Raw genomic sequence first — 24958 nt, 5'->3', positions numbered from 1 at the left:
AATCAAGAAGGGGCATTTTTTCGATCCTTGCATTGGTAAGAAAAAAAAATTTTTTTTTTTTTTGTTGGTTTTTTTTTTTTTTTTTTTTACCTTTCAATTGTTTTTATGACATTTGATCTAACGTTTGTGGCTTTGAAGAAACCGTTCTTGTTCTTGTGTTTGTAGAGTGGACCCAGATCATCACTAAATACCTGTTGGAGCAGCTTCAGAAGATCGCCGAGTTTTACCGCCAGTGTCCCAGTCAGGGCTGCAGCTCCCCCCTTCCGGCCATGCCTGCGGACGTGGAGACCGCCATGAAGCAGTGGGAATACAACGAGAAGCTCGCCATGTTTATGTTTCAGGTGAGCCGAAACACTCTGTGCTACTTTTTAGCACATTGAATTAAATTATTTGTAATGAGTGAATTCTGCTAAAGTCAACAAAAAATGTACTTCATTTACACTTACAACCTGGCAGAAAATGCTGATGTGTTTTGTTTCTTTGTGCAGGATGGCATGCTGGACAGGCATGAGTTCCTGACCTGGGTGCTGGAGTGTTTTGAGAAAGTTCGTCCAGGTGAAGACGAGCTTCTCAGACTTCTGCTGCCCCTCTTACTACAGGTAAAAACACCTGCAGTCGCATCCACACATGTAGGAGGCACACAGTGCCCCTTAAACATGTTCAGATTTTTTTTAAACGTTTTTTATACTTGAGTACTAGTTCCAGTTGCAAATGATTTCTTTTATAGCATGGCATAAATGTCTTGTTGTAAGTGAAACAATCTTCCACTGGAACCAGCACTTTTGCCTGTATGTTCTGGTTTTTACCCCTGCTGTAGCGCCCTCTGGGGGCCACAGCAACCCTTTGTGTTTCTTTGAAAGCTTACTGGTGTTGATGGACACCGAGAGGCCATGGCTAATGCTGGAAATCTCTCCTCTGCGCCTCAGTACTCAGGAGAATTTGTGCAGTCTGCTTATTTATCACGAAGACTGGCTTACTTCTGCACACGTCGCCTCAACCTGTTGCTAAGCGACGGCAGCCTGGGCCCCGGCGCAGCGGGTCACGCGGCGCACGGCATCCTCACGCAGCAAGCCAACGCTCTGCCCACCACCCCGACCTCCCAGCCGGCCGGAGGAAACCAGGCCCAGACGCCGTTCACAGATTTCTACGTTTGCCCGCAGCACCGGCCGCTGGTCTTTGGTCTCAGCTGCATGTTGCAGGTGCTTCATCTCACTTCACCTGCTATTTCGCTGCAATATTATGTCAGATTTTACGTCTGTTTGTTTGTTTGTAACTACATTTTCCTTTCCACCTCTATGTTTGTCTCTTCAGAGCATCGTTCTGTGCTGCCCCAGTGCTTTGGTGTGGCATTACTCATTAACAGACAGCAGAAATAAAACTGGATCGCCGCTGGACCTGCTGCCTATCGCCCCCTCCAGTCTGCCAATGCCAGGAGGAAACACTGCCTTCACACAACAGGTACTTATTTATAACGATTATTTTTGTAATTAGTTATTCTGACGATTAATTGGATTAAACAGTTGGCACATTTTGTAGATTTCTCATTTAACCACTCATTTGGCTTTGCAGTGAAGTACAGTACAGTAAAGAGCTAATCTGTTAATTACTTTTTATGTTAATTGGATAGCAAAAGGTTTTTAGAAGTATTTTTTTACAAAATTATTATGAAGTGAAGCAAAAAATTCCTCTTGTGTAAAACATATTTACCAACAAAGGTGTTTTTGGTTGATCTTAAATGTAAAGTGTGTATTTTTTTTTTACAGTTTTGACTTAATAACTTCTATTACTGTGTTGTCTTTTCAACAAATGGCATTTTTCTGAATCTGAATTCTCCATTTAACAATAACCTGAGTACTAAATTAGATGATTATTTCAATAATCGATTAATCCAATTGCTTCATTACTAGTTTATAGCACGCATGTACATGAAGTTGTCAAATAAATGGTTAAAACCAGCAGAAAAAAACAACGTACAATGGATTGATGGAGCAAAAGAGAGAGAAATAATGTAGCATTTGAGGAAAAAAAATGACAACCTCTCATTCTCAACATTTCTCACAGAAAGAAATGTTCTGCATGTCTGCTCGCCTCTGGCATGTTTTAATCTGCATCCACTTTGCAGGTTCGAGCAAAGCTGCGAGAAATCGAGGAGCAAGTAAAGGAGCGCGGCCAGGCTGTGGAGTTCAGGTGGTCGTTTGATAAATGTCAGGAGACAACAGCAGGTAAGTCGGATGCACTCCTTTACCCTCGCAGACCTGTTTTATCTCTCTACATGCGAGAACAGGCTGATGTCATCCTTTTTTTTTTTTTTTTTTTTTTTTTTTCCCAGGTTTTACTATTGGGAGAGTTCTCCACACCCTGGAGGTTTTGGATAACCACAGCTTTGAGAAATCAGACTTTAACAACTCCCTGGATTCGCTGTACAACAGGATATTTGGTTCCGGCCAAAGTAAAGATGGCCACGAGGTGCGAACAGATTCCCTTCATGAGCATCTCATTATGCATGCAATAAAACTAGAAATCTCTTCAGAGGGGTTTAGACTAATGGGAAATATATGGCCAGTGTTAAAGCCCACTTCATTATTTCTGAATGAACTCAAAAGCAATTAAATGAGTTTTCCGGCTAGATCCTGTGACGGAGTAACTAAGTGAAAATATTCTCGTCTGTCCTTGCCTTTAACTCCCGATTGTGTCCAGATGTCGCCTGATGACGACGCCGTGGTGACCTTGCTGTGTGAATGGGCAGTGTGCTGCAAGCGCTCAGGCAGACACAGAGCCATGGTGGTCGCCAAGCTGCTGGAGAAGAGGCAGGCTGAGATAGAGGCAGAGGTATGAGGCACAGCGTCCTCCACAGAGCTAAATATATACACATCAAATCAATACAGAGCGATTCTGCAAGACAACCTTTCGTAAATCTAATGTGATTGACTGTTCGATTGGAGACCAAAATTGCAACACTTGTTGCGTATTCAGCTGGTGTGGTTCACTTTCGCACTGCACTGTGTCAAGCGAACCAAACCCTGGTGGTGGCGCTGCAGCAAGAACGACGGAAGGAAACGACACAAAAAAGAAGAAACTGAGCACAACTTTCTTCTTCTCTAAAGAAAAACAAAATAAAAATGTAAATGGGATTTCTCTTTTGTCATTTTGACCCATTTCTCCTGCTGGTAGTAGACAAATGCTTTTCTGGGGATTTGAATCTAACTGTATAGGGGATGAAATGAGCATAACTCTAAGTTGAAAATCTTCCCAAATTGGATAAGAAAATATGTTCGTTCTCAGATTAAAATTAGTTTAGGAAAAAGGGAGATTTAAATGGATCATTTCTTCTGATTGGCTTGGATTTCCGAGCTTTTTGGGAGGATATATACAAGGTCATTAAGTCTAAAGTGGATTTAAACTTCCAATGATTTTAAAATAATTGTGAGCCGATGCAGGGAATGTGAGCAGAGGGATGTTTTATTCTTTTTTTGACTCTAAAATCATGTTGCTGTGTTGTTTTGCAGAGGTGTGGTGAGTCGGAGGTGGTGGATGAGAAAGGCTCTGTGTCGTCCGGCTCGCTCTCAGCCGCCACCCTCCCCGTCTTTCAGGACGTGCTGCTGCAGTTCCTCGACACGCAGGCCCCCACGCTTAGTGAGTCTCTTTTTATTCACATTACTCCCTGCTGTTCCGATTGCCTCCGACTGCTTTTAGTCTGCGTTACATCACATTTGATCCTTGCATAAGACTTAAAGAAACACAATATCCTTTTTGCCTGTTTTAAGGATTTCATAAACTGCAGAGTATTTATACGTAATGTTTCAGAAGGGGAGAGTCAATATTAAATTATTCAAACGCTCTTCTCTCCGTTCACAGCGGAGCCGGGGAACGAGAGCGAGCGAGTGGAGTTTTCCAACCTGGTCCTTCTGTTCTGTGAGCTCATCCGACACGACGTCTTCTCCCACAACATCTACATGTGCACGCTGATTTCCCGCGGCGACCTGGCATCCGACTCCCACCTGCCGCGCCCCCGTTCCCCTAGCGACGAGCCCTCCGATGATTCAGAGCGCAAAGAGCAGGATGCGGGTAGCAGTGTCAAGATGGAGGTGAGTTACATGCATCTGTTGTGTCAGGAAGCTGCTGATTTATGCAGAAAGGTAACCAGGCCGCGTTTGTCCTTCAGGATACGGGTCTGTCCGAGTCCATGGAGACGGATCACAACTCCAGTGCAAACTTTGATGAGGTAAGTGATGTGTATTTCACCGTAATCAGTAAACCTCGCTGGATGAGATTGAGTTGGGTAATTTTAGGTTCTTGTCTCCCGTAGATGTTCTCGCCTCCGATGCATTGTGAGTCCAAGGGGAGTCCGTCCCCTGAGAAACCTCCGCAGGAGCAGGACGGTAAGAGCAGCTGCAAGGACAAAGGCCTGGACCCGGCCTTCCCTCAGCTGTACGAGCAACCGCGCCACATTCAGTACGCCACCCACTTCCCCATTCCACAGGTGAGGACACTCGCTGTCTGTTCTTTAAAAAAAAAAAAAAAAAAAAAACAGAAGGAAAAAGATTCCTGAACTTGATGTTGGACATTTCATTACAAATATGTAGCAACTTTAATTTTTTAAACTACTAGTGTAGTTGTAAAAATGAAAGATATTAAACAGAACAGTGAGCTTCCTACAACGCCTAAGAAGGAAAAATAGTCTAGATTAATGATAGAAAATGGAACAAGAGCAACATGATTCATCTTTCTTATTTAGATCATCTTCAAAATAAAAGCAGGTAAAATCTTCCCAAACGTTAAACTTCTCAATCATCCTAGAAAACTTCAATTAAGAAACATATCAACTCTGTTTGATGCATTCTTGGTATAAGTTGTGTTTTTGTTAAAGTGTAAAAAACCCAATGTGAAAGCATAACCAGACAAATTATGAACATTTCTACCAGGGGGCGGAGCCAAGAAACATAGAGGGGCGTGGCCAAGTCTGAGCAGTGCGTTAAAGCAGGGGTGTGGTCAGGATGAGGGAAAGCATTGTAGGCAACTTAGCAACTTTATTGCTATATCGTGTGACTTTTCAGACTCTAGTAAAATTTTTTCAAAAAAGTATCCAGCGTCTTTTTTCTTTATTGGAGAGCTTAACGATAACACATGAAGCATTAGTTGCTTGTTTGATACCTGAAAGCGGGGTTGTGACGTAGAAAACGACCAAGTTGTACCGTTGTGGAAAAAATTGACTGCAGTAACCACAGTTTAACCCAAAGAGGGCAGCACTGAGACAGATATTTCAGAATTCAAAAAGTTTACACAAAAATTTGTGCAGAAACAAAGACGGCACCACTAAGAACCAATTTATTCAGTTTAACTCCAAAAAACAAAGAGTTGATTTGGGATTTAGTTACTCTTTTGAAGTAGATTTAGGCATTGCATTTAGAAGCAGGAAAAAAAAAAAGCTCTTATTTGTAAAACAATATAAACGTAAAACATTTGTAAAGTTATCTCCTGCACCCTGCCAGCTCTGTTTTCCTTGAAAGACAATGTTTCTGTTTGTGCTGCTGCTGAGCTACTGATGCGTCCAGTGCGGTTGAGTCTTTGTTTTGTTTATGTCTGTAGGAGGAAAGTGCCAGTCATGAATGCAACCAGCGTTTAGTCGTCCTCTACGGTGTGGGCAAACTGAGAGATGAGGCGCGACACACCATCAAGAAAATTACCAAAGACATCTTGAAGGTGCTCAACCGCAAAAGCACAGCAGAAACAGGTAACGGCGAACCCCGGGTCTGTTTGCGTTTGACGGATGTGCCTGTTTCCACTTCACTAGTGTTTTTGCAGCTTGTACATCTTCTTTTGGGAATATGTTTTAGCAATATTTCATTTACTTTTCAAGGATCAAAACAGATTTAATGAGAACATTAAGGCTTAGTCTCCTTTAACAGTGTGGATTATTTTGTTTCGCAGACTAATTTGTTTTTAAGACAAATTGTCCAAGCAAAATATACTGAGGAAAAGCACATGTTATATTTTAATGTTTGCAGACTGTGCAAAAATTCAAGCTAGTTTGTCACGATATTGCTCCATTTGCAGTTTTCTGGCCTATTGTTCATCATCAGAGGAAGAGGGATTGCATCTTTCTTTTTTCATCCCTCCCGAACTATACTGCTCAAAAAAATAAAGGGAACATTTCACTTTAATTTTGTGTGTGAATCAAAATCCAGGCCTCCATTGGTTAATAAATTTGATTTCCATTGATGATTTTTGTGTGATTTTGTTGTCAGCACATTCAACTTTGTACAGAACAAAGTATTCAATGAGAATATTTCATTCATTCAGATCTAGGATATGTTATTTGAGTGTTTCCTTTATTTTTTTGAGCAGTATATTTTCATTCTTGGCCACATCATCTTAGATAGAAGAGACCATTTTAAAGGCAATTTATTTTCAGAGTTAAAATGTCAGTGTTTTTTATATGAAAAGTGTGACTTTCTTTTGTTTTTTTTGGTGATCTTTATTCTAATGGGTTTTTTTTTTTCCTGTGAAACTTCAAATCAAAACCACAATGACAGACCAAACGCTTGAGTGGATTTTACAACTGGTGTGTTTTGCGGATTGAAAATAACACCGCCGGCCTCTTTTAGCTCATCTTGTTCTTTTTTTTTTTTTTTTTTTACTGTGGGTACAGGGGGGGAGGAAGGACAAAAGAGGAAGAGGAGTAAGCCCGAAGCCTTTCCGACTGCTGAAGATATATTTTCCAAATTCCAGCACCTCTCCCACTTTGACCAACATCAGGTCACCTCCCAGGTAGGAAAAACAGAGCTGAGTTTGTCACAACATGCTATCAAAATTTTCAATAGAAATACTATGAAAAACACCAAACTAATTCTGGGCGTGTAAACAGTTCTGTGTGACCTGTGCTTTATGGAAATTGACAGCAAAAGGTGGCTCTACGTTGCAGTCAGGGAGGCTGACTGTACAGTAGAGCCTTGTTGGATTTCACAGAGCAGGAGTTTGCTAATTAAATTAATTTTGAAGGAACATTTTATTTAGGGGTGTCTGAGTTTTCAGTCAGAGGCCTCTTCAGATTTTTTGCAAGACTATCTGCTTTTGGTGATCCATTTTGCTCACAGTATCACAAACCACGACGACTCTTGGATGATATGAGTTACGAGATCTAATTTCCTTTGAGAATTGATGAAATACTTTAGGATTTTGACTTGAAATTGCAACCTGACGAAATGTGGCAAAGAAAAAGGGGTATAAATAGTTTTATACATTCAGCTTGTTAAAGAGAAGACAGTGTGATTAATGCAAGCCCATGAACAATAAAAAGGTTGTGGATGTAAAGGTGGCAGTGATCCCAGAATCATGACTTCTCTTGTGGCCAAAAGCTGCTTCTTTGCCGTTTTGGGTTTAAAATTCGCTTAATAACCTTCTGGGTGCAGCTGAGCTCCTGGCTCTTTTTATATTAAATGCATATTTTGCTTTTTCTGGATGCTTAGCTGTTTGTTTTCTTGCAGAATGTGCAAGAAGTTGATACATTTTTTGTTTCTTTTGTTGTTTTTTGTTTTAAGCTTCACAGCATTTTTCCAGCAGGCAGGTTTTCTGGTTCTTTAATCATTCAGCTTCCTACTTGACAAATCAATTTCAAGAATTTTTAAAAATGTATTTTTTACTTATCGAACTGTTTTATCAAATTATAATTCTGTTGTTAAACGATTTTTTTTTTTTTTTTTTTTTGTCTGGTTTGTGCGTAGGTGTCCAGAAACGTTCTGGAGCAGATCACCAGCTTTGCCTTAGGGATGTCCTATCACCTGCCCCTCGTCCAGCACATTCAGTTCATCTTTGACCTCATGGAGTATTCCCTAAACATCAGTGGCCTCATCGACTTTGCTATTCAGGTAGCAACAACATTTGTAAAGGCGAATTTGATGAAATCCAGAAAAGTTCCTCCTTGCTTTTGTTTTTGAAGCTTTTGTGACTTCTTGGTGTTTGCAGCTTCTGAACGAGTTAAGTCTGGTGGAGGCTGAGCTGCTGCTGAAGTCGTCCAGCCTGGTGGGCAGCTACACCACCAGCCTGTGTCTCTGCATCGTAGCTGTGCTGAGGAGATACCACTCCTGTCTCATCCTCAACCCGGAGCAGACGGCTCAGGTTTTTGATGGGTGCGTCACTCACAAGTCTCAAACCTTTCCATTTATTTTTAAGACTGGCTTTGATTTTATTTGACGTTTTTAAACGTTTACATTCAAGTAGAAATAATGTGTTTTTTACATGGTTATTAGTGAGGATTAGAGCTGCTATTAAACTTTTAAAAGTAGCTAAAAGGATGTTTAGAGTTGCAGCCAGGTACTAATAAATAGTTACTCCTGCACAAACACATTCTGACAACTTTCATCTTTTTTTATAATGTTGGCAAGTGTAGATAATTAATTTTTCCTGAATTGCTGAAATAGAAGAGGGAAAATAAGCAGAAAATTGTTTTTTCACGTATTTTCATTAGTTAGCTTCAGAAGTGGTGGATGGTAGAAACTATTACCTTTAGAGTAGAATTTTTTGTTCTTGGCCATTTTGACTGACAGCTTCAAAAATATGCCGTCATATTCTATTTTTATACATCATTTGTTAAATAATATTGACATGGACTATTATGTCACACTTAATTTTTATGCGATTTAATTCATACTCAACAACTTGACCAGAGAATCCAGATCATGTCGCACATTAATCAAGCAGATGAACACAACATTTTCTCTGCGGATAAAAAACCCCGCTGACAGAACCATGAAATTAAATGACTCCACTTAATTATGACAGCTTCACCTGCTGGGATCTGAAACGTCACAACTTCCTCCTGGCTCCAATCTGGAGGAGAAATCTGCGCTAAAGTTTAGATGAGACCGAAAAAATCCAACCCGACCTGGACCGAGTCCATAGGCATAGTGTCTGAGCCTGATCCAACCCAACTAATTAATTTTAATTAGAGGTTCGAGCCTGAAGTAAACCCAAAATATTATTTTAATTAAGATTTTACTGCTTTCGTTTTTCAGAGCACCATTTGAGTACGCGGTGCAACTTCTCCCAGATTACATTTGACATCTTCCATCTCCATTTTGTCGCTTGTTCTAATGCAGGATAAGTCAGTTGCAAATCTTCTGGGATGATTGACCCGTCTGCATTTAGTTGTGTAGCGCACTGCGCTTGTTACAGTCTAATGAACTCATTACATTCTTTCTTTAGCAAGGTACGCTGTCTATTCCTTCAAACGGGTTTATCTTTGCAAAAGTTGTGAACTTCTTTAGTGCGTTTATGTAAAATAAAGCTGAAATTGAAAATTATTGCTCAAGTGAGGTCTGTTATTTTGCTCTCACGTTTTATTGATGCATAATTTACATTTTCAGGGTTTTCATCAAACTAAAATTCTGCATTCCGCGTTAGTTTGTACCATTAAATCACCCACCAAGTATTTGTTTGAGTCCAAAATGATTCACATTCTGACATTTTTAGATTGAAAACTATATTAATTCAACTGAGACATTTGTTCCCGATAGGAAACAAGATATGGGAATGGAAAACTAACTTCAGACTTTTGTTGTTGTATGATTTGTGAAAAGTTTTAATAGTGTAGAAATTTAAATACAGACATGATACAGAATTTACCTTTTTTAACATTTGTTTAAATTCAGTATCTTCAATTCTACTGTAGTTAGATTTCTGAGAATGTTCACATAAGGCTTTGGTCCAAACAACAGTGTTTTATTTATTTGGATAAAGAATCTGTGCTGATTCCTTTCTGTAAACCTTTGACTAGGCTGCGGATCGTGGTGAAGTCAGGTGTGAACCCGGCAGACTGTTCCTCTGCGGAGCGCTGCATCCTGGCCTACTTGTACGACCTCTACACCTCCTGCAGTCACCTCAAGAACAAATTTGGAGAGATATTCAGGCAAGTCAGACAATTTCCTGTAGCCCCCGAAAAGTTGCATTTATCTTGGCAGTGGAGCGTCGTTTCAGCAGTTATTTTCTTTTTGAGCCGGGTCGTTTCTGAACATCCCCTCCGCACTTTTACAGCGAGTTCTGCTCCAAGGTGAAAAACTCCATCTACTGCAACATTGACCCGTCGGACTCCAACATGCTATGGGATCCTGGGTTCATGATGGAGACAATCAGCAACCCTTCAGCCAACAACAACCACTCCATGGTGGGCAAAATCCTCAACGACAGCCCGGCTAACCGCTACAGCTTCGTGTGCAACGTGCTCATGGAGGTCTGTGTGGACCACAGAGACCCGGAGAGGTGAGTGGTGGTTATATTCTGCACATCCTTGTTTACTGGGATGTTTTTTTTTTTTTTTTTCATCGGTTGCTTTTGTGATTTCAGGGTGAATGATATTGGGATCCTGTGTGCAGAGCTGACAGCTTATTGTCGCTCTCTGAGCGCAGAGTGGCTCGGCATTCTCAAAGCTCTTTGCTGCTCCTCCAACAACGGCAACTGCGGCTTCAACGATTTGCTTTGTAACGTTGACGTGAGTCCTGCGTACCTCTTTATGCCACTGCATGTTACCTGATGCATCAATGTGTCCTTGATTGTTGCTCTTTTTCCCCTCAGGTTAGTGATTTGTCCTTCCATGACTCGCTGGCGACCTTCGTGGCTATCCTGATTGCGAGGCAGTGTTTGCTCTTAGAGGACCTGGTCCGCTGTGTGGCCATCCCTTCCCTCCTTAATGCAGGTAAATACACATACTCACCATGAAAGGGTTTTTTCGCTGATTAGGGATGTCAAAATAATCCATCCTTCGACAAAATCAATACCAAAACATTTGAAAGGGATACATTTATGTCAAAATCTGACCCATTCTTATTCTGGAACTTCCTCCATCATCAGTACTGCAATAAAAGAGCTGCTGGAAGTACAGCCAGAAAAAAAAACACACAAAAAAAACACGTGACCCTTTTTAGCTGACAGGCAAACACAACAATGTTGTTGAGAGATACTTCCCTTGTCAGGCAGATGGACAGGAAGCATGCCATATGCTGAGCATAGCTGTGCTACCTCTATAGGCTAATAATAAATGTATTTTGTTGTTGGCTCTGTCTTTCTGTAGTTTATCCTTTTTGTTTCCTCCACTATAGAGAGAGGGAGCCTTGTTCAGCCATGCTGTTTTGTTGTTATATTGTTACTACACCTTGTAAATGCTAAGGTGTAGTAATATATTTACAAAAATATTCACTTTTTGTAAATATTGTCTTCTCACTGCTTTTAAATCAACCCCAGTGAATGCAACATGCTTTCTTGGAGGAGAAGGTTTAAAGTTATCAGGATAGACTTTAAGTTAGTTCATTGTGCACCCAATCTACATATACTCTAAAGGAAACTCGGTTCTAATCTCTACCCCAGCATGCAGCGAGCAAGACTCTGAGCCAGGAGCTCGGCTCACATGCAGGATCCTGCTGCACTTGTTCAAGACGCCACAGCGTAACCCTGTCCCCCAAGATGGCGTCAAGTCAGGTACCCGACTCAAACACAAACACATTCTTGTTTTTCAGCTGCGACTATTCATTAATGGATTGGTGCAATCGTTTAACTTTGCAGACAAATCTTCAGTTGGCATCCGGTCGTCTTGTGATCGCCACCTTCTCGCCGCTTCGCAGAACAGCATCGTCGTCGGAGCGGTTTTTGCCGTTCTTAAAGCTGTTTTCATGCTGGGTAGGAATCTCTGCAGTACTCCTGTCTAGTTCTGTAGCTTAGTTCTGTTCTTCCCTCTTTCTACACCGCCGTCCATCTATACATACATCTGCATGCATCCATCATCTGGCCGTCTATTCATTCATCTGTCCATCAGTTTGTTTGTGCATCCTTGTTTGGCCATCCACTCATCAATTAATCATCTGTTCACTGTAGAAATGCCTTAACCTCACTGCCAGCTTTGTGTTTCAATAAATATATTTGTTTATTTTTATAAAACTTGCTGTAAAGTAGTGAAAACTCTGGAAGTAAGTCATGGTTGAAAATCCTGAAATTGTGAAGTTTCTTTTTTGTAACATCTAATGTTATATTTGAAGTAGATTATTGATCAGTGTTGCTGCTTCTGCTGCTTCTTACTTGTTTCTAATGTTTCCCCAGGCGATGCAGAGCTGAGAGGTTCAGGTCTGTCGCATCCCGCCGGCCTCGACGACATCTCCGACGGGCGCAATGTTTCCATAGAAACGGCCAGCTTGGATGTGTACGCAAAGTACGTCCTGAAGACGATCTGCCAGCAGGTGAGAACATGAAACTGTGAGCTCCCAGTGGTTGAATCTGCATGAGAATGTGCAGGAAAAACTAAACTTTTAATCCTGTGAAACTTGTTAACTTTTCTTGCGTTTCCCAAATTGCTGTTTCATGTTTTTCCTTCTTTCCTGGTTGCCTGCCTTGTCGGGTTCTTGTAGGAATGGGTCGGAGAACGCTGCCTTAAGTCTCTCTCAGAGGACAGCAGTGCCCTCCAGGACCCGGTGCTGGTAAACATTCAAGCCCAGCGGCTCCTGCAGCTCATCTGCTACCCTCACCGCCAGCTGGACAGCGACGATGGCGACAACCCTCAGAGGCAGCGAATCAAACGCATCCTTCAGGTACAGGAAAAAAAGAAAGACAAATATATTCATTCCAAGTCAAACCCATATGTATTTTCAATCTATTTAGTTGTTTTTACTTAAATAAATTTAGTTTGGACCATGGTTAGTTGCAAAAGTGAAGTTTCGCTGCCCTCTGCTGGCTAATTGTATTAATTCTTGCAGCTAAAGCCCGTAGCAGCCTAAGTTTAAACTATGAAGAAAATTAACAATAACTCTGTCTCTTTTGCAGAATATGGACCAATGGACAATGAGACAGTCGTCTCTGGAGCTGCAGCTCATGATCAAGCAGAGCACAAACAATGTAAACCCAACTTCAGAGAAAATATCGGTATTTAAAGAAAAAAAAGTTTGCGGTGTTTTATGATGCAAGATACGACAATATTTTCCTTTCTGTGATGTAGGAGCTTTGCTCTCTCCTGGAGAACATAGCAAAGGCAACAATTGAGGTTTTCCAGAAATCAGCGGAGATGAACTCCAGTAACCCCTCAGGAAATGGAGCCGCAGTCCAAGGAGGCTCTGCAACCAATAGCAACAGCACCACAAGCAAGATGAAACCTATTTTAAGGTATGTCTGTCGGTTTTATTTAATTTTTTTTACCTGCTTTTATAAAGTTTTCTAACAAATTTGTTCTAAGTATTGTGACATAAAGGTTTCAAAATTGATTACATCTTAATATCAGCTCTTAAAGATCTAACTGTGTCCACATTTTTCATCATAGGCATTAAATCTCCTAAGTATAGGAGGGAACAACTTCTTCCATTTTTCTTTTTAATCTGCAGGCAGCAAGCATTAATTTTGTGTGTCGTTGTTCTGAACCAGGAAGTAGATTGGAAATTATTGTGTAACATTCAGCCTTTTAAACAAACCCACTGAGGAAATCTCACACTGGCTTATTTTTGATGATTTTTAATTACTTATCACTTGAACAAGCTTGTTCACGACAGAATCTACTTCAGCAAACATCAGAAAATCAGCCACCGTCTCTTGTCTGACAGAGAACTGCATGACCGGCTCACCAGGTCACAATAGTCACCTCACTGTTGCCAATTTAATGACTAATGATTATATATAGCAACAAACAAAATCATTATCACCCAAAATGGCAGTCGGTGGTCAGGCTTTTTAAATATTGGTAATCGGCCAGAAAACTGCGATCATTGCACTTGTAGCTTTAATTCTCACGGTGATGATGTGCCGATTTTAATCAAAGCTGACATGTTCGTTATTTCCACCAGCTCATCAGAAAGGTCGGGCGTTTGGCTGGTCGCCCCGCTGATCGCCAAGCTGCCCACTTCAGTTCAGGGTCACGTCCTGAAGGCAGCTGGAGAGGAGCTGGAGAAAGGTCAGCACCTCGGCTCCTCCTCACGCAAAGAGCGAGACCGGCAGAAACAGAAAAGGTAGGCCGCAGATTTAATGTCTTTCAGCTCAGAACGCTTGTGTTTATAATATTTACTGATACTTAAGCTCCACGTTTCTCCGCCTGCAGCATGTCTCTGCTGAGCCAGCAGCCCTTCCTGTCTTTGGTCCTGACCTGCTTAAAGGGACAGGACGAGCAGAGGGAAGGCCTCCTCACCTCCCTGTACAACCAGGTCCAGCAGATCGTCACCAACTGGAGGGAAGACCAGTACCAGGACGACTGCAAGGCCAAGCAGATGATGCATGAAGCACTTAAGTTACGGCTGAATCTCGTAAGCATCTTTTTTTTTTTTAAATCACTTTACAAGAGCAAATGAATATGCCTACTCATGCACATATAAACACAGCCTTCCAAAAACATAACGTCTGAGGTAAAACGCTCCGTTTTGATTGCTTTGCTCAGAACAGCATTCATATAAGCTGTGTTTTTCCTGTCTTGAAAAAGGTTGGTGGCATGTTTGACACAGTGCAGCGGAGCACCCAGCAGACCACCGAGTGGGCGGTTCTGCTGCTCGACATCATCAGCAGCGGCACCGTGGACATGCAGTCCAATAAGTGAGTTTGTACGATTTATTTAGCTGCACATTTTTTTTCAGCTTCTCAGGCTGCCTGGTTCTTACTTTGGTCTTCCTGTCCCAGTGAGCTCTTCACCACTGTGCTGGACATGCTGAGCGTGCTGATAAACGGCACGCTGGCTGCTGACATGTCCAGCATCTCTCAGGGCGGCATGGAGGAGAACAAGAGGGCGTACATGAACCTGGTTAAGAAGCTCAGGGTAAGACGGACACATCCGTGTCTCCTATGCTGGTTTTAAAGATTCTCAGATTCTCCCTATATGGAGATAAATTTACCACAGGCCTAAATCAAATTGAGAAAATATTAAAATACTTTTATAAGGTTTTATGGCTTTTTGAAGACAACTAAACCAACAAGTTTAAATAATAATAATTAGTAGAAACTGGCTAGAAAATGTGACTTTATCCCATCTAAGTGACTGTTTTAACCTTCTGTCTTTCTGTTTCTTTTTTTATTCTTGCAGAAAGAGCTTGGAGACCGGCAGTCAGAGAGTCTGGAGAAGGTTCGCCAGCTGCTGCCGCTGCCGAAGCAAACCCGTGATGTCATCACCTGTGAGCCTCAGGGCTCGCTGATCGACACCAAGGGCAATAAGATCGCAGGCTTCGAGAAAGAGGTAACCCAGGGTTCTGGCCCGGTCTGACCCCAGTGTGGGACTCGAGGTCAGTGTTTTCTGGGTCAGGATAAATATGGAAAACCCATATTTAGAGAGAGAAGAGTATCGGGGAAAATATTTGTATTTTTCAGATTTTATTCCCTTTCAAATTCTCTCCATGTTGTTCTTCCTTCCCAACTCTTTTGCTCCTTCCCTCCCTTCCTTAAGCCAATCCTTCCTCTCTTGGGTTATTGTTTCTTTCCTTTTTTTATGTTCTGAGTTCTTTCTTTCTGTCTTGTGCTTTGCTTAAACCCATGTAACTGAATACCTTAAAGGCACATTTCTTATTTATTGAAGCCGTTCTCTGATTGGCTCAGGGTCTTCAAGTCTCAACCAAGCAGAAGATTTCTCCATGGGACGTGTTTGAGGGTCTGAAGCACTCGGCGCCGCTCTCCTGGGGATGGTTCGGAACGGTGCGCGTGGACCGCAAGATCGCCAAGTTTGAAGAGCAGCAGCGCTTCCTGCTCTATCACACCCACCTGAAGCCCAAGCCGCGCAGCTACTACCTGGAGCCGCTTCCCCTTCCCCCCGAGGAGGAGGAGCCTCTGACGCCCATCTCCCAGGAGCCGGAGAAGAAGATGATGGAGGTTGTGAAAGCGGACAAGAGCGTAGCTGCTGTCGCCTCGGAGTCCAGCAAGAAGAAACCGAAGAAGAAGAAGACTTCAACCAAGGGAGAAGTCAGTGATCTCTGAAGCTTAAATATACTTCTGGATGATTTTGATGCTATGATTTCTAAATATAACTGTTTTATTTTCCTTTTGTAGGAGTTTTTGAACCGCACACAGGCCAACATGACCTACGTCCACAACGTGCCAACAGAGACTGTGCAGACCAACCTGTATAATCGGATTCCCTACGGTCAGCAGCCCATGGGCGTTTTCCCCCAGAATCAGCCCCTGCCTCCAGGTCAGCCCACAGAATACTTTCATCCCAATCGTACGTCCTGTTCTGGCTCTCAGCAGCAATCCTCCCCCTCTGAAACCGCAACACACTCAACATCCTCTGACATCTCTGCCCTTTGTTTCATACAGGAGGTCCAGGTTTGGAGCCCCCATACAGGCCAAACCGCAACACACAGATGCCCAAGATGATAACCACTCGACCCAACTACCCACCCATGGACAAGCTCTACCCAATGTCTTACAAGCCTCAACCTAGCATGCCTCAGAGTAACCTACGGCAGCAGTTAGTGGTCCGACTGGTGAGTCAGTCCTGTTAGCCAGATCCAGTATCATTGACTTAAAGGCTTATTACGATATTTTGTGGTACTATTGAGAAAAGTGACAATAAGAACTATTTGTTTCTTTTTCGGGTAACTGTATGGTTGTGACTGCATGGCACAGCAATAATAGCCCCATAAACACAAATACTGCTCTTGAAAAACATTTCAGTTTGTAATTTGCTTTTTTAGGACACCAATCATATAAAGACGTCTGGTCATATTTTCAAATTTATTTGTATTTATTGATACTTTTATTGAACAAACAGCGGCGAAAATAGTAAACCTAACAATCCCATTAATATGGACAGCTATATTTTTTTAAACATCAATTGGAATTTATCACGAGAACAAAATGTATTGTAATAAATGCAATAAATGCCTACCAGCAACTCATTTCAGTCACATATGGGTCAAGCAAAACTAGTGAAAGAAATTTTTCTATTTATTTAAATAAGTGTTGTGTTTTTACTGTTTTAATAGCTAATGGGGTGTTCTTACTCTATTACAAATCAAACAAAGCAAACAGTGCAATTTATTAAAAACAGACAATTAACTGTTATTTATATGTATATGTTCTACCCAGGGCTAAAAGTTAAAAAATAGTTCATATTGATCTGTAATAATTCATGTTAAAAAGATGATCATTGCGTTTAAATACTTCTATAAGTTAGTATTGGTTTATCTGTATTTTATTTTGAAGGAAAACTCTGAGGTCGCAATGCATTATGGGTAGCAGACGCATTAGTCAGTTGAGAAAACTTTTTACAGAGAAAACCTGCTTATCCATGTAAAAACTTCGCCTTCTGTGGCCTACATCTTTACTTACACATTCGAAATCAATGGATGTAAGTCTAATCTCTTTTCTGTTTGAAATTATATGTTTTACAAGAACTTATTTAGAGATCGTTTTGTGAATGCGTTTGTCCCAGGGATTAGCCTTATCCCAAGGACCGTTTCTCAAGTAAGCAACTTCATAACGACAAGAACAGTTGAAAGTCTTTTCTTAGCGAGTTTACAAGGACGCAGTACGCTTGTTCAACGATTGGAACAGGACGTTCTTGGTGATGTCAAGAAGATGAGGAGACAGTGAAGAGGATAATGGCAGGAGACGGGAATGCAGTTAATCTTTGGGAGCTTTTGAGAAGCTGGATGTAAACCTGGAACTGTAGTCTGCTCACCTTAAGGGCTGCCTGCATAAAACAATAAAAAATAAGAATTCACTGTCATACATGAAATGCCAATCTTAGAGACGTGCTTTTTTTCTCTCTGATCATTCTATCTAAAATGGGAGAAAATTAGTTTACTTAAACTCTCCAGTCTAGTAGAACAATTTCACATTGATTTTTAGTCAATGAGGCACACGATTTGGAAGCTATTGAAGAAAACATATTTAATATTAAAATGATTTAAAATATTGAATATGACTTGAAATTTTGATAGAGGATAGTTGGTGTGTCTTATGTAAAAACATTATTATTTTTTTTTGTATCAGTTGGTCACAAGGCAAGGCATTTATTTACATTTGTTTGACAGGAGTGTTTGGTTCGGAAATTTGTTGACAGTCCAGCGCTTGAGGAGGGAGGTAGAGAACGGCTGGCCGAAATTAGCGTTCATAAATCGGATCAACCTTGAGCTAAAGGCCGCTTTATAGATAAAGCTATGAGGTCTACTTTCTCGGCTAAAAACAAATTAAATCATTCCCCCCAAAAAATAAAATAAAGGAGCAACGTGAGGTACGGAAATGTGGTTTGTTGCCCGAGGGCAACGCCATGCATAGAGGGATAAAATTACTTTTCAAATTAGTAGTGGTAAAAGCGCAATACATTAATGCACTCGCCTTCTCTATTTATCGCTGCTGGTGGCGCATTGCATTGCGGGATATCTTGCTGGTTCAAATCCGCAGAAAGATGCGTCGACGCATCCTTGATAAAATGGGCGGAGCAAGAACACATCCGGGTACTTTGAGCGTTCTTGCCTGGATGTGTACTTGGACCGCTGTTGATAACGTTTCACAAGTACAGACAAGAACGCATATTGAGAAATCTTTGCATAGTAAATCCTGCTAATGATCCAATTAACATATGAAAATATCTCTAAAACGACTGTTTATCATTAGTAACAGCTAAGGTTTACTCTTATCCATGTTGTCTGGCACTAACAGTTTTATGTGGTGCTTTTATTTCACATAAAGAGCTGATGCATATTTTGTTTTCTGTTTTATTTTTTGTAGTTTCACTCAACCCTTTCATTGAGCTTTTCAAACAACATTTGTAAAGAATTGTAAGCTGTCAAGAACACCGTAATAAAGGAGCAAGATGCTCGGTTTCCTGGCTCATGAAAATTGAGTTTGGCTTGTTGTTGATCTGCGTTAACATACACAGTGTATCCAACACGTAGTGATAACAGTAAAGTGTGTATACAATGGTAAATCCCTTTGTAACAGGGACGTGGATCATGTTTGATCAACAAAAATAAATGTTTAATAAAATGGAAAACAATCTCAAGTACTCTGTCTAGAAACTAGAAAACCAGAAATATTTTTACAAAGCAGTGATTTTATTTTAAGTATTACTACTGAATCCTATTATATCAAGCAAGCCAAAGATATTTCACACCAGCTTTACTCTTGAATCGGTTATTAAAAAGAGAGACCACAGGAATAGTGTGGCAGAATTTTATTTTATTTTTTTTTAAAATCCTGTTTGAATCATTTTAATACCTTCATGCTGTAACCAGCTCAGGCCTATTTCTGGGTTTTGTCAAACTCGATACATATTTTTGGACTTTTCATGTTTTAATTCGTCTCATCATTTCTCTTAGCAAAATCAAAATGCAATGGGGCCGCAGATGAGGCAGATGGCACCGAACCAACCATATCCTCAAATGCAGCCATCACAGGTGCGTCTGATTGGTGGCTTTTTTTTTTTTTTAGTTCCCATTTGTTGGAATTATCTGCAGAGTCACAATTTGCTTTATATTTATATGTTGTCAGGGCTATACCACATATGGATCGCACATGGGCATGCAGCATCCTACTCAAGGTGGCGGTATAGCTCCCTCCTCCTATGTAGCCCAGAACTTCACAGGCGTTCATCCAGGAGCCAACCCGGGTGTGGTGGAGCCACTGAGGCAGATGCAGCAGAGGTCTAGCGGTTACGTTCACCAGCAGGCGCCAGGGTATCCACACAATATGCAGAACACGCCCAGGTTGGTATCACGCCGCTTTATTAGAGTATCAGTAAGACCAGAATATCCAAATAACAAAGTAAATATATATTTTTATTATATTGTTTCAGGTATTAAACAATTTTGGACAGTGATGGCTTTCAAAAAGACCTCAATGCACATTGATCTACTTCCTTAATAACTGCTAATATCAAACATTAACTCTGTTGCGCCGTGGGGATTGCATCAAAGCAGCTATCAATACTTATAATTCGTAATATATATTTGACAAAATTAACAGAGTTTGAGTTACTTTTAAGATAAAAAAAAAAAGTCAGGACACCACTTATTGATCAGGAATCATTAGTGAAACACGTCAGCCTCATGAGTTCAACACTAGTCAGTAAAAAATATATTAAAATAAGCACAAACGTCTCTCCAATGTATGAAAATTTATTAAAAAAGGATCAAAATGTTCAGCCAATAGACCATGTCCTGGAACTATTTGGTCTATTTGGCAACTATATGGTCCAAAGATGATGAATAACAATAAAGTGAGATGATCAGTTTGAGAGTCAGTCTTATTTATAAAGTTTGTGATGATAGCTTCCAGGCTTATGGCTGCAGTTCAATCAATCTGCTGTGGGAAAATGTGGCCCAACAACACTCTACAGTGGTTCTGAAGCACAAAGTATTACAATATTATTGCTAAAGAAAAGCTGTCTGCTCAAAAACTATATTTCATGACTTAATCTGCAAGTAAAGATGATTATTCTTTGTATTTGGCCAGTTTTCCAGTCAGAACATTTATATTCATCACTACCTGTGTCTTCTTTCTTCTTGTAATCATCAGGTTTCCCCACCAGCCCATCCAACAGGGTTCTGTCATGCACGGCCTGGGTCAGTTGGGAGCGCAGGGGATGTATACAAACCTTCGGCCCAATCAGATGCTGACAGAACAGCAACAAGCAGCAGCACAGCAGCAGCAAGCAGCACAGCAGCAACAGCATTCATTCCTCAGACACCAAGCACTCAGAGTATGTCACAGACCTGGCTTTTATACAAGCAATACCCTCATGCACATTTAACCTGCAGGTTTAAATGTGTACTTATGGAGTGGGAAACAGTCCTTCTGACTCATTCGTCCTACTCTGTTTCAAGCAACAGCAGCAGCAGCAACAACAACAACAACAGCAACAGCAGCAGCAGCAGCAGCAGCAGCAACAACAGCAGCAGCAGCAGCAGCAACCGCAGCAGCAGGTTCAGCCTCAGCAGGTTCAGCAGCAGCAGCAGGTGCCTCAGCAGCAACAGCAGCAGGTGTCGGCTGTTCCCCCTCCTGGCCAGACGCAAAACCAGGGCCTGGGCATGCAGCCGCTGCCCCCTCAGCAGCCCATGGTAAGACCAGACAGAGGGTGAAACGGTCTGTGTTTCTGTCCAGTCTTTAAAAAGCTGGAGAAATGTGGACATTTTATGGTTTCTCACATTTAATTTCCTGTATCTGATTTACTAAATTTGAATCTCTATAAATTAATTACCTAAACAGCTTGAGTTTGCTTAAAAAATGATTAAATACAAAATAAATTGGTCCATAAAGCATTCTCTGGATAATATGGAGCCCACACTTACTGACTCTGCCAAATAAGCAATCCTAAAACTGTTTTTTCATTTGTTTAGCTTTCTCTTTGGCTTTTTTCTTTATGGGATGGCAGCAGGATTAATGACCCAAACCACCACATAAATCATGATCACCATAATTATGCCCGTCTATAGAAAAGCTACAAAAACACTTTACTGTTGATACAATGGTGGATTTATGTATCCATTTCATGATTTGATGATTTTTCAGACCATAAAATCTTTTTTAACCCTCTATGGCATACCGTTGCTCTCAGGCAACAAACCACATTTCTGTAGCTCACGTTGCTCCTTTATTTTATTTTTTGGGGGGAATGATTTAAAATACCTCCAGACATATTTTTGTCCAAATAAAAGAGGTATTGAGGTTCATGTGACCTTTTACTTAGAAGAGCAGCAGTCCTTTTTATGAAGCGGAGGTGCATGCTACACCTTGCCTCCTACTTGTAAGTTATACATCACTTTTCTTCATGTTTAAATTTGGGTCACTCTAACTAAAAATATTTTCATATCTGTGAGTATGTAAAGAAGCATTATAGATCATTTCAAGACAATTTTTTTTATAATTTATATGCTAAAACTGTGTTTTTTTGTTTGTTGCCTCAGGGCAACATTGCGCAGTTAGGGCCCTTTTGCTCAGACAATATTATTCTAATGCGATGATATTCAATTGATTACAAAATAATTATCAAAGCCAATTTTTTTTACTTTATTATTGACTAACAGCAACAGGAGATGGATGCAAGATCATATAATGGACAAAATGTGCATGTTTCATAAGCTGGGGTCATTCCCAATGAAGACATGAGGATCCACTGTACAACCATTGTTTCATTGTTTGTTTATCCTCAAAACTGACCTTAGTCCCAAAGAGTGATAAGCTGGTCATCAGTGAACTAAATGTACTTATTCCAAGGCAGGCAAAGACTGAAGCAATACCTGCTAAACCCAAATATATGGGTCTGCTGGGTACTTCATGTGGCTGGTGCAGATGGTGTTCCTTACAACTTGAAAATCTAAACAGGGCGAGTCGTACCACCACCAAATCTACCAGAAATGGGAGCTGGTGGAAATGTTGTCCTTTGCTTGGCTCAAATTCTACCAAAAAAAAAATCAGAACTACAAACTCTTATAAAAAGAACCTGCAGCCCTAAGTCCTGTCACTGATGTGAATTTGGTCGCTACAACCCATAGATAATCAGATAAACAGATGGTGATTCCCAGGTACGCCAATAATCATATATTTTCAATCAAATATTTTTCCCAAAAAAAACAAAAAGGGGTTAAAAACTGGGTGAATTTTTTTTTTTTTTTTTTTTTTTTTTTTTTAACGATGCATTTTTCGTCTTTTTTTCCACTTGGGTGTTTTCATTCAGTGTGAAATAAAACTTTTATTTGATTTTATTAAAAGCAGTTCCTGTTGTCAGAGATACTTTTTCATTTGAATCTGATGCATCCTAAAAGCAACAACTTTAGGTTTAGTTCTTAAGCTATGATAAATTGAAACCGTAAATGTAGACTATTATTCTTGAATTATTTAAAATAAGTTTGATTGATTACACAATGAGAGTTTTGGAGTCATTTTTGCAGTGTTTTGTTTGCAATTATCCACTGTCTTCCAGCTGTGTTTGCAGTATGAAATGTGCAAAACAAACAGCCTGACGGATAAACTTGTGCACATCTGTTGCAGTTTCCTCGACCGGGTATGCAGCAGACCCAACAGCAGCAGCAGACTGCAGCGCTGGTCCGGCAGCTGCAGCAACAACTCTCAAGTAAGTCAAAACCGTCGTCTGACACCGTGATTGTTTTTCTTCCCTGTTTATGAAAGAGCATCAGGGTCTGTAGGAGAAAAACAGCTACAGTCTTTCTTTCTTTCACAGAATAAAGTTAGAAGTCAAAATTCAGTTTAAATTTTGAGAATAAAATATACGCCAAAGCATGTTTTCATCCCAAAATCATTTTAAAATAGTCTTTTTGACTTCATTGTTGATGCTTTTTTCCACTTTTTCATTCCTTTTTAACTATTTGTGGTCATAGTTTAAAGCATTTGAGCTTTTGAGATGCTAATCGGACGCACCCAGTTGCAAAAACAATACCTTGTTTCTATGGTTACGAGTCTTAAGAGTTCAGAAGTTAATAAAAAAAAAAAAAGTAGGAGCAGAAATTCTTCCAGCTGTACAGCCTTCAAAACCAGAGGGAATAATTGGCCAAACATGCAGCGTCTCAACCAGAAAAATAACTTGTATCACAATTACATCTGTTTTTTTTTCTCGTCATTTCAGCAACGGTAGGAAAAAAAAAAAATCTCAGTGACCCTAATCCTCCTCCATAGTTCCTGAACTTCAAACATTTGGCTAATGTTTTTCTCTCGTTTCAGATACACAGCCAGGACAAAGCACCAGTTCCTACTATTGATCATGCTCGTCTATAGTCTTTTGGGGTGGAGGGGGGGGTAAATTCTTGTTGTTTGAACAAAGACCTGTTCTGTAAGTTAGTCAATTGATAGAATCAGGAAGTGAAGACTGGGAAGGACCATTAAATGATCATGATGAACCAAACCCCCGGCTGCAAGATTTCAGTTGTAAAATTATGAATTTTCAAAAGAGGGAACCTGATATAACATGTTTAATGACTAAGGAGCCTATGTGTAAAAAAAAAAACAAAAAAAAAAAACAATTAAAATAATAATGCTTTTTTTTATTTTATTTCAATTTGTACAATTTTCATTTCCAGTTTTGTGTATTTCTCATTAAAAAATCATGTCAGTTTTTATGTCTTGTACTTGTGTTGGCTGTCAAAGAGCATCTTTTTTCGGGGGGAGGAGATCAGTCCTAGAGGATGCACAATGACAAACATTATTATTATTAAAGTAGGAGACCTTCTTACCATTTTAAAATCTTATAAAAATCCTGAAATACATAAACAGAATTTAGGCATTTTATCTACAGAAATAAAAATAGAGTTAAAAAGCTTATTTATTACAGTAATTCAATAAGCTTGTAAAAATTCACTACACACAGCAAGACACATTTAAGTGTTAATTTAGATGATTTATCATTGAAAAACCCAAAATTGTTTCTGAAAATGTTAATTTTATGACCTATGCACCAATATAAGACTTGGAGTCCAGCGGACAGTCATTGGAGAAAAGAACTGTCCCCCAGACAGAATGAGCTGCATTCTTTTGAGTGCTGTTTCCAAGATGGCTTCCACTAATAGGAAGTTTAGTAGAAGGAAAAAGTGGGATAGACAAAAAAAAAAAACCTTATCATTGTAAAACAAATGCTTGTACTGTACAATGCATGGACGTTAGGCTATTTCTGTTTTAGGAATGTTGTATTCAGATTTTCATTTGTTGTAAACTATCAATTAGTTTTCTGAAGAAAATGCAGTGTGAATAAGCAGAATGTTTTTGATGAAAATTGCTGAAAACCCTCATTAAGGTTTGAATTATGGTTGCATTTAGGGTTAGAAGGGTTAGATCCCCAACCCCAACACTTTTTTTCTGAAGACGAATAACGCAACCAAAACTTGAAGAGGAATTTTATGAAATCTGTAAAATAAGACATTTAAATAAACAAGTGTAGTTGAAGTATACAATTTAAAGTCTGAATGGTGTTTGTAGATGAAAGTATGTGTGTAAAGTATTTAGCTGTGAAAAAGTTGGTTTTATTAGGATGTTCCATTAATTTCAATGGGGCCCAAGATGATCACAGAAAGCT

At 40.2% G+C, this 24958-nt stretch overlaps 1 protein-coding gene across 2 annotated transcripts in view; it reads left to right on the top strand.

Annotated features, from left to right (window-relative positions):
* med12 (mediator complex subunit 12) overlaps positions 1–23540 on the top strand; it is a 32336-nt gene extending 8796 nt beyond the window's left edge. The window contains exons 5-42 of one of the 2 annotated variants that reach the window (XM_015036550.1): positions 166–341; positions 489–599; positions 927–1199; positions 1312–1458; positions 2123–2222; positions 2330–2466; positions 2698–2829; positions 3507–3633; positions 3856–4085; positions 4163–4222; positions 4307–4480; positions 5587–5731; positions 6650–6768; positions 7722–7865; positions 7963–8126; positions 9773–9904; positions 10030–10254; positions 10339–10483; positions 10567–10687; positions 11356–11466; positions 11551–11664; positions 12082–12218; positions 12387–12566; positions 12799–12870; positions 12971–13134; positions 13806–13967; positions 14057–14258; positions 14432–14541; positions 14626–14761; positions 15026–15175; positions 15532–15891; positions 15979–16120; positions 16246–16415; positions 19257–19334; positions 19429–19643; positions 20455–20609; positions 20767–20996; positions 22927–23540. In XM_015036550.1, the coding sequence (XP_014892036.1) occupies positions 166–341; positions 489–599; positions 927–1199; positions 1312–1458; positions 2123–2222; positions 2330–2466; positions 2698–2829; positions 3507–3633; positions 3856–4085; positions 4163–4222; positions 4307–4480; positions 5587–5731; positions 6650–6768; positions 7722–7865; positions 7963–8126; positions 9773–9904; positions 10030–10254; positions 10339–10483; positions 10567–10687; positions 11356–11466; positions 11551–11664; positions 12082–12218; positions 12387–12566; positions 12799–12870; positions 12971–13134; positions 13806–13967; positions 14057–14258; positions 14432–14541; positions 14626–14761; positions 15026–15175; positions 15532–15891; positions 15979–16120; positions 16246–16415; positions 19257–19334; positions 19429–19643; positions 20455–20609; positions 20767–20996; positions 22927–23061 (5885 nt within the window). In that variant the 3' untranslated portion in view covers positions 23062–23540. Of the gene's footprint in view, positions 1–165; positions 342–488; positions 600–926; positions 1200–1311; positions 1459–2122; positions 2223–2329; positions 2467–2697; positions 2830–3506; positions 3634–3855; positions 4086–4162; positions 4223–4306; positions 4481–5586; positions 5732–6649; positions 6769–7721; positions 7866–7962; positions 8127–9772; positions 9905–10029; positions 10255–10338; positions 10484–10566; positions 10688–11355; positions 11467–11550; positions 11665–12081; positions 12219–12386; positions 12567–12798; positions 12871–12970; positions 13135–13805; positions 13968–14056; positions 14259–14431; positions 14542–14625; positions 14762–15025; positions 15176–15531; positions 15892–15978; positions 16151–16245; positions 16416–19256; positions 19335–19428; positions 19644–20454; positions 20731–20766; positions 20997–22926 lie in introns of those variants that run through there. The other variant, XM_015036549.1, reaches the window with a different exon arrangement.
* Positions 23541–24958: the final 1418 nt, after the last annotated feature.

The sequence above is a fragment of the Poecilia latipinna genome, unplaced genomic scaffold, assembly GCF_001443285.1.
Source record: "Poecilia latipinna isolate Pla-1442-1.1 unplaced genomic scaffold, P_latipinna-1.0 Scaffold372, whole genome shotgun sequence".
Lineage (NCBI taxonomy): Eukaryota > Metazoa > Chordata > Actinopteri > Cyprinodontiformes > Poeciliidae > Poecilia > Poecilia latipinna.
This window is presented reverse-complemented; position numbering and strand designations above follow the sequence as displayed.